This window comes from Octopus bimaculoides, chromosome 6 (assembly GCF_001194135.2).
Source record: "Octopus bimaculoides isolate UCB-OBI-ISO-001 chromosome 6, ASM119413v2, whole genome shotgun sequence".
Lineage (NCBI taxonomy): Eukaryota > Metazoa > Mollusca > Cephalopoda > Octopoda > Octopodidae > Octopus > Octopus bimaculoides.
This window is the reverse complement of record NC_068986.1, coordinates 44,090,172-44,100,171: the sequence shown is the minus strand read 5'-3', so window position 1 is coordinate 44,100,171 and position 10,000 is coordinate 44,090,172. Positions and strand designations below refer to the sequence as shown.

Here is a 10,000-nt window from a genome sequence, read left to right as displayed (position 1 = left end):
AGGCTGCTAACTTGGGCTGATACAGTTTGGTACCTGTGACATCTTCAGCATTACTATTAGAACAAAAATACTGGGGTTGATTTGTTCAACTAAATGCTTCAAAGTAGTGTTCGTGTGTGGCTGCTGTCCAATAACTGAAACAAGTAAAGGAACAACAATAAGAACAGCTTGAATGTATCAGTCTTAATTGTTTGCCTGTCACTTAGCTAATGATAAAGAAAAGTAAACTTTATATAATATGTAGCAGTATGCTCTGTGCTAACAGAACTACATCATAGATAACAAACATATAAACCATGTACGAGTAATGTTTACTTTGCTTGCATGTAAAATAGTTCAATATTTCTTCTCACAGTGTAGTAATAGATCTAGTTTTTGTTGCTTTCCACTAACTTTTTTCTTGCTCTAATGTAGACCACTACTAATATTTTTGATTATAATTAAGCATTGACTTGATTTGCAACAACTGATTTTTTTTAATTAGCTTGAAACAATTAACTTTTAATTTGTGTATTTTTTTCACTCTCTTTCTTATTCCTCTTCTTTTTCACTTCTCTTAACTTAGCAATAGCACCCCAACATATTAGTCCAAGTGTTGTGTTGTACTCACTCATCTCTGCATTTTGTCATCTGATTGTATTATTATACTAAACAGCATATATAGTCCACCACAACTACATAGAAAATCTTATGCTTATGTAAAGGAATTAATAGTTGTATGGTGCAGATTTGGCTGCAAGTTTAAGAAGTTCACTTTGCAACCATATGGTTTTGGATCCAATCATGATGCACTGCACCTGGGACAAGTATCTTCTACCATAAACTTAGATTAGCCCATGGAGTGAAATTTTGAAGACAGAAACTTATTGTGTGTGTCTGTGTGTAGAGCATGTCTTTCACAAATGTACATCTGCAAAAAATGTAAACATTAGCTAGAATATTGATAAACTGGTGTTTTTGAACAAAAACCTCTTGTGATTTTTGTTCTTCATGGGTTGCATGAATGGTTTCTTGTCATTCTCACCCATCATAAAAGAGCTTGGTTTGTTGGAAACTTAAAATCCCAGTTGCTGTTCTTCACAAAAATGTGTTATAAAATAAAATCAGAAACATATGAGGCTACAATTCTAGTCTTATTTATGATAAAAAAGTAAATGATTATGGCCAACACGGATTGATTTTACTGTTCATCTTACTTTAGTAATTTTATTGTGAACACTGTTTGATTACTATATTCTCAAATGTGGCTTTGTGGTTAAAATTATCCTCTCAGAAAGAATTGTGAGTTCAATTATTGTAGCTGAAGTTGAATCGGAAACATGAATCAAAATATAGTGCAGATGACAAAATAGTTATATTAGGTTTGCATGAAAATTAAAGATTAATGTAGCAGACTCCTCCTGGAAAGTTACTTTCTCCCTCTCGTAGAACATGGTTTTACATGAATCTTTGAAGGGCACCCTACCCAAAACCTTAGTCTCTCCTTCTTCTCAAGGTATACCAACATAAATCGCTTTTTATTTATAAATCCTAACCAATTTGTATCAACATTGACCATTACTAACCTATCTGTTCTAGTGACTAGCCTATTGCAGTTCTAGACTTTTACTAACAACCTGAACAGCTGTTTCCTCTTATGTTGCTCCATCATGGCATATATTGATGGAACACCTCTTTCTCTCTCCTTCTGCAATTGAGCTTCATCGACGTATATTCTCTCTGCAGACACGCATATCCTCCATGAACAGAACATTTGAAAATCTCCTGCAGAAGAAAGTTGACAACCTACATTCATTCAACTACACCGAAACTCAGAGAAAAATGACAGCGCTGCATCCTCAATACTTGTGAACAACACAGCTAAGACCATCACACTTATTTCAAATGCTATGTTAGGCTTTCAATCTCTGATAACCTTTTGTGGTGACTACACATATAACCACAATGAAGATTGCATCACTGTTCACCCTATACAAGGTGCAGGTTCACTCCACACTGAAGTACTGCTCGCACATCTGAGATAATGCAGTTTCTACACACATGCACATTCAGGACTGCATCAAAATTTCGCCGTCCACTTGACAGGCAAATCTTCAGTCATCAACAGTCTTCAACCACTTTTCCATTGTTGAAATGTCTTCCCTCTCTCTCTTCTACTCTAAGAAAAGAAACACAAAGCAATGGTCTATGGCTCTCCTGAACTTAACTGAGTATATAACACTTCCATGTACATCCATGCATTTCACTTGTCTCTCCTCCTGTCATCCATACAGTAAAGCACCCCCCACTAGATCTAACTTTGCTCAATCTTTCTTCTTCAGAATTGCATGTCTCTGAAATTCCTTCCCTGGCTATGTTTTCATCCCAACCATTGATTTCAAGAGGTCAAAAATGACCTCTCAAGAGGTCAAAAATTAACCTCTCCTAGCTGTCTCTACCTACCCAGCGAAATAATAAATAAATAAATATATTTAGAAAGTCTAAGTTTTCTACTTGTTTTTCATTTGTATGTCTTCAATAAATTTAGACACTATAACTTCAAACTTAGTCCTGGCACCTAGACATGGTGTATCATGTAAATTTAATAAACAATCAATATAGTTTTGTTGTTCTATCTATATCTTAATTTTTTGTGTACTATGTATTGTATAATAAAATATTACATTAAGTTTGCATTGTTTGTGTACTTCATCACCTACTTGCTTGCTAGTTAACTATGTGTGTGGAGGAAATGAATGTTTCATTTGTAAACTTTTTCTGTTTCTATTTACTTTTATATTTGATTTTATGTAATGTGTTTTAAAATGGTTTTCTACAGACAACCTTTTTTTAAAATAGTTTTATACACACACATGCTCTTTCATTCAGAAAGCAGTATATAAGAGAATGTCAGTAAAAATCTAGTTTGTTTAGACTGTAAGGTGCATATATTTTATTAATCCCTTTACTGTGGAAATCAGATACATCCACTCAAAATTTCATTGGGGGGAAAGCAATTTTATATATCGATCTATCTATTGTTGAGGAATGTCATGTTTGAAATTATTTTCAGTTGAAATGTGTCAAATTTACTGTAGTTAATTGACTTGTAAAAAATTCCAATTCTACTTTTTGATAAACATTTAACATCATTACTGGAATAACCATGAAATTTAATTTTGGAGTTAAAGGGTTAAAACAACACTGCATATACAATCATGTGCATGATAACTTCTCTTTACTGATGCACTTTTCATCACTTTACACTGGTAATTCAGTGTTCTTAGCCAAAGTCAATATTTAGGCCTAAGCAAGTTTATATTGCAATTAGAAGAGCAGAAGATCATCATAATGTGAATCTTTTGGCAAAATGACATGTTTTAACTCAAGAGTAAGGCAGGAAAAATATTCACAAATTGTTCCAAATGTTGTAATATTGAAATAAACTCTCCCCAGAGGTTTTTTTTTGTTTCATTTTTACCTAACTCAAGGCTAAACACCTATTTGTATTGTGATAATAGCAGATGGTCAGCTAATCATATTTTTTAATGTTTGTCATACATCTTTCACCTAATTGAATGCTCCTGCCCATCTACCATTACAGGAGGAGGACTTCTTTGCTTAATCAGTTTACTCTGTCTGACAAACTGGTTTGACATTGGAGGGAAATTAACTAGGTCAACCCAAATTATTTATTTACATTTCTTTCAGCTTACAAATGCTGGAAAAAGTGTTCTTAATTTAGTTGTTCATTCATTCATTCACAGTCAAAGCTTCCTTCATCAAACTAGTAGCAAAGGGAAGACTTAAAAGATATATTCTCTTACGCATTGCAGCCCAAAGGCTGTGGCCATGCTGGCACACCACGAGTGTATTCATCTTCTCAATGGCCAGTCTTATGTGATTGGTTTTTGGTAAAAAGAGGGAGTTTGACATTGCTGCCCTCTTTTGAGTTTCTTTCTGTGATGTAGGTTCATTTGGGACCTTGGACAGCAGGAAGTTGTTTCTTGAAAACACTAACCCCTACTCCATGAAGATCCCTCAGATGCTTTGGCAAGGCATTGAATAGCTAAGAACCTTTGAAATATTGCAGTAACTTCCCATTTTGGATGCTGGTATAGCTCTTGATACCAAAGTTTGGTGCCAACCCCTTCAAGGTGTTTTATGTGTATATCAGTGCATTTCTCTCCCATCTTCACTCCAGGGAGTAAAGTTGTGGCTCTTTAAGTCTTTCCCAGTAGTTCAGCTGTTCCATATATATATATATATATATATATATGGCAAATAAGAAAATGGAGAGGATACAAAAACGACATACATCAGCCATGTTAGAATGTCTACCGGCTGATGTATGTTGTTTTTGTATCCTCTCCACTTTCTTATTTGCCGTATAAATTAAGGGTAAACCACTTTTTATTCCCGCCCATATATAACACTCAATTGCAAGATTGCCACGCAATAACTAGCACTTGGATATGAAGAATTGGGTACACTACCAGCAGTATATTGGATAAGGACTATCCCTTAGTTGGTTGGCTTCCCAACCTCTAACTCACGTAGAAATATATACATATATATATATACATATTGACCGGTGACATTGCAACTCATTTCTATAGCTGAGTGAACTGGAGCAATGTGAAATAAAGTGACTTGCACAGTTGGGTCTGGGAATCGAACTCACTACCTTATGATTGTGAGTCCGACACTGTAATTACTGAGCCATGTGCTTTCATGCACACACACACACACATACATATATATCCATTTAGTGTTGACTGTTGGGGAAAAAAAATGAAATTAATAATATATTTTATTTTGCTTGAGTCAGTCTCTTACTTTTATTGTAACTTATCTGAAGAGCTTGTGTACTCACATGCAGAATGATATGTATATATATAATAATATTAGGGATAAAAATCCAAATTTACAGGTAAAAACTCAATTAAATTCAATTTATTAAAAATTAAAATTAAATTAAGTTTCACAGTATAAAATATATATAGTTTTAGGGAAAAGAACCAAGGTTCATGAACTCATCGATGAAAATCCACTGTCAGATGTAGATTGATTTTCGATAGTTTTAATTGATTTAAATATTCTTTCTATTTGAAAATTGGTTATGAAACATATGTAGTCGTTTTATTATCATTATCTTATGATATTTACTTTGCATTATATTATACTTATTTATTGTGCTTTTACTTATTAATTTTTCTATATGTGACAGTGGATTTTCATCGTTGAGTTCATGAACCTTGGTTCTTTTCCCTAAAACTATATATATATATATATATGTATTAGTAATAAAGATGAAATGAATGAGTATTTTGGGTACTATTTAATGTTTCCGTATCAAACTTTTATGAACACCATGATACATCATATAATTTGGCATGTGACAATATGCAAGATTATATAACATTATATAAGATCATTTTTTCACAAAATGCTACTTCTTCAGGTAATACACCATTAGATGTTTTTGTAGCGTAGCAGTTTTTTTGTAGGTATTAGAAATTGAATTCTTTGGAATGACTAGTAGTTTCATCTGGAGAGGAATCCACCTTGGACTGTGACCTCTTGAGGTGAAATTAATTGTTAGTGGCAGGCATCAAACATACGCATCTTTTACAGAAAGCGTATGAAACATGTTTGTTAAATAAATAAAGCAAAAATGATATTTTTCAAAGAAATAAAATTCCACAGGGAAATTGAATCACATAGGCGAACCTGCTACCAAGATGCACCAAGTTTGCATTCTCTTAATTATAATTATAATTGTCTATCTGCTTTACAAAACATTTTTACCACAACATAGATACTTGCTTCCTGAAATTTGTCAATGGTTATCATTTTTCAGAGTTAGGTTTCTTCTACTTATGTGTAACAAAGCAAAATATTCCATTTTGATTTGATGTTAGGTGTTAAAAGGTAAATTAATGACAAAGATTTTGACCCTTTTACTCCAGAAATCAGATATATCCACTCAAAATCTTATTACCCGTAGCTATAGAAAGCAGTTTTGTTTTATGTACCAATCTGTCTTTTGTTGAGTTATGTCCTGTTTGAAAGTATTTTTTGTTGAAAAGTGTCAAATCTATTGAGGCAACATAACTTGCAGAAAATACCAATCTATTTTTTTTGATAGCTATTTAACATCATTTGTGGAAATTTAATTTTGCAGTGGAAGGGTTAAAATAATACCATTATTATTTTTCTCATATTTAGTGTTTGCAAAGTTACAATTTTTAATATTTATTACATTAAATTCTCTGTCATTATTTATAAACACGCTCTTACACATGCATGTACATACACGTATGTGCACGCACATATACACTTGCACACACTCACACACACATAACAACACTTATTTTCATTTCAGAATTTGATAAAAAGGTTTCTTCAGTGGATGGAATGAGTTCTATAAATGAAAGACTAAGGCAGTGTAGTATTCAGTCCAGTGATTTAATTGAAGAATCTCATAGTTCAAATCATGTTCATCCTGACAGAAGATCAAATTATGTAAATAGAACAAATGATAGGCATATGTCGATGCAGGATTCTCACAGATTTTTGAATGGCAAAAAGAAACGAAGAAATGGTCAATATAACAACAGCAACAAGCTAGCTGATATCAAGTCAAAACATTCCGAGGAAGGCTCTAGCAGTGTGAAAAATGAACATCGTAAGAAATTCGATGAAGAAGGTAATTTGTTTTTTGAATTCTTAGCACTTTGAAATATGAAGTGCAATTCATTGAGCTGGTATTGAACCAAGACCATTGACCACTGGGTTTCCAGGTTTGTATTCTGTCAATTATTTTATACTGTGTCCATGTTTATAACACTCAAATGATTCAGTTTATCTTGTAAGCAGTTATCATGGGTTGTGTTGTCAAACTCAAGAAATATTTGGCTAGTGTTGAGATCAAAATACTTATCCTTGATTCATTGAAATATGTTGAAACTAAAACTTCAGTGACTCCCAATACATTACAGACTCAGTCATTCATATAATTATCTGAAATTCATATTGAATTTCTTATATTCATCTATCTATTTATTGGAAACTTTGATCTGCTAGCATATTTTAAAAAGAAGCAGCAAATAATAATTTGCTCAACATTTACCAGTACAGTGTACATTGTGCATTTACAGTTTGGTGTAACAGAAGGCAATAAAATATTTTATAAGTCATGAGCAATTTAGTTCAAATTTAATGAACAAAGTATCACAACATACACATGCACTATAACATTATTTTTAGTTATTGTCTCTGACAAGGGTGTCAGCTGTGTGACATTTAACTTCCACTACTCTGAGATTATTTTCCTCATCATCATCATTGTTTTAATGTCCACTCTTTCACGCTTGTATGGGTCAGCTGGAATTTGTTGAACTGGATTTTCTATGGCTGGATGCCCTTTCTGTTGTCAACCCTCACCTCTTTCCAAGTGAAGCAATTTTAAATAATAGTAATGACCAATGTCTTGTGAATCAATTTGGTTGATGGAAACTATATGAAGCGCATCACACACACACATACAGGTGTAGGCATTGGTGTGTCCTAACCATGTGATATTGGGTTCAGTCCCATTGCACAGTCCTTAAGCAAGTCTCCTATTATGATCCCAAGCTGATCAAAGCCTTTTGATTAAATTTGATGGAAGCTGAAAGAAGCCTGTCATATACATGCAAGCATGGCTGTATGGTAAGAAGCTTGCTTCCCAACCACATGGTTCCAGACTCAGTTCCACTGTGTGGCACCTTAGTCAAGTGTCTTCTGCTATAGCGTCGGGCTGACCAAAGCCTTGTGAGTAGATTTGGTAGGCAGAAATTGAAAGAAGCCATGTGCGTGTGTGTGTTTATGTCTGTGTTTGTTCCCCCATCGCCACTTGACAAAAGGTGTTGGTGGGTTTATGTCCCTGTAAGTTAGCAGTTTGGCAAAAAAGACCAAGTCTTGGGGTCAATTTGTTCGACTAAAACCCTTCAAGGCAATGCTCAAGCATGGCCGCAGTCAAATGACTGAAACGTGTTAAAGAATTAAAGAATATTATGCATCTTCTGCTCCTGTCCCTCTGTTATACTTTTGCCTTGCAACACCTGGCATAAAGCTACCTCCCTCAACACTACACTCCTTTAACCAAAGGTTTTGTTTTGCAAGTTACTTGGCAATCTCGGTAGTGCCAGTGACATGAAAAAGCACCAAGTACACTCTGTAAAGTGGTAGGTGTTAGGAAGGACATCTGGCTTTGAAAAATCTGCTTCAACAAATTCCATCAGACCCATTCAAGCATAGGAAAGTGTGTGTTAAATGATGATGATGGTGATGATATATACATGTGTATGTGTATGTCTGTGTGAATGTTTACAAGCAGTGAATTTTGCTGCCATTTACCTGTCAACAAAATAATTAATGGATTTGTGTTTTTGAAGATGTGTAGAATAAGAGATCATTACATGAAAAACAGGTGTGGGTTAATGATAGGAAAAACATCCAACTGCAAAACAATGTTTCAATAACATTCACATAACCTACACTAACATGGAAAAAAAACTGTTATCATCATCATCATCATCATCATCTAATGCTTGCATGAATTAGATGAAATTTGTTGAAGCTGATTTTTTATAGACAGATACCCTTCCTGTCTGTGGAGGCGCAATGGCCCAATGGTTAGGGCAGTGGACTCGTGGTCATAGGATCATGGTTTTGATTTCCAGACCGGGTGTTGTGAGTGTTTATTGATTGAAAACACCTAAAGCTCCACATGGCTCCAGCAAGGGATGGTGGCGAACCTTTCTGTACTCTTTCACCACAACTTTCTCTCACTTACTTCCTGTTTCTGTTGTGCCTGTAACTCAAAGGGCCAGCCTTGTCACACTTTGTGTCATGCTGAATATCCTCAAGAACTATGTTAAGGGTACACATGTCTGTGGAGTGCTCAGCCACTTGCACGTTAATTTCACGAGCAAGCTGTTCCGTTGATCAGATCAACTGGAACCCTCGTCGTCGTAAGCGACGGAGTGCCAACAACAACAACCCTTCCTGTCACCCTCGCTCACCTTGTTTCCAAGCAAGGTGATATTACCTCAATTTTCTTATTACCAGACTTGTTTTTCATGAAAGACTGGAAATAAACAACCTCACTTGTATGATGGTGATGCTCATTTACATCCATCATGTGCTATCAAAACAAGGGTACACACAAACACACACACAGATATATACACGTGTATATCTTAATATTTCGCTTTAGCATGATGATGATGATGATTAATAGTTGTATCTCCAAGTATCCTTTGTGTGCAGACCTAGTGGTTAGGCTGTTGCACTCATGATCATGAGATCGTGGTTTCATTTCCTAGACCGAGTCATGCATTGTGTTCTTGAGCGAAGCACTTCATCTTGTATTGCTCTGTGATCACTTCGACACCTGATGCATGGTACAGCATGCACCTGTTCAGACAACATCGATTTGATGGAAGGAATGAGCTAATGTACAACACATAATTTGATCACTATAAAACAAATCATTTGTGCAGGGTCATTTGACAAAAGCTGAACACTCATACATCATCTTTGATGGGTGAGTCCATCATATTAGATTACATTATTTTAGCTTTAGTTTAGAATATTGAGCATTCTGCATGTCAAAAACTTTCTTATATTTAATAATGTTTACTCTTTGCCACAAATATCATTCACATCAAACAATGGTCTTTAATACATATTAAAATCAGCAGGAGTGGCTGTGTGGTAAGTAGCTTGCTTACCAACCATATGGTTCCGGGTTCAGTCCCATTGCGTGGCATCTTGGGCAAGTGTCTTCTACTATAGCCTCGGACCGACCAAAGCCTTGTGAGTGGATTTGGTAGACGGAAACTGAAAGAAGCCTGTTGTATATACGTATGTATATATGTGTGTGTGTGTATGTTTGTGTGTCTGTGTTTGTCCCCCTAGCATTGCTTGACAACCGATGCTGGTGTGTTTATGTCCCCGTCACTTAGCGGTT

General features: G+C 35.0%; 1 protein-coding gene across 1 annotated transcript in view; it reads left to right on the top strand.

Annotated features, from left to right (window-relative positions):
• Nucleotides 1–10,000, top strand: part of LOC106871559 (uncharacterized) — a 73,524-nt gene that overhangs the window by 52,761 nt on the left and 10,763 nt on the right. Inside the window, exon 10 of the mRNA XM_052968706.1 lies at nt 6,368–6,691. Coding sequence (XP_052824666.1) covers nt 6,368–6,691 — 324 coding nt within the window. The remainder of the gene's footprint in view (nt 1–6,367; nt 6,692–10,000) is intronic.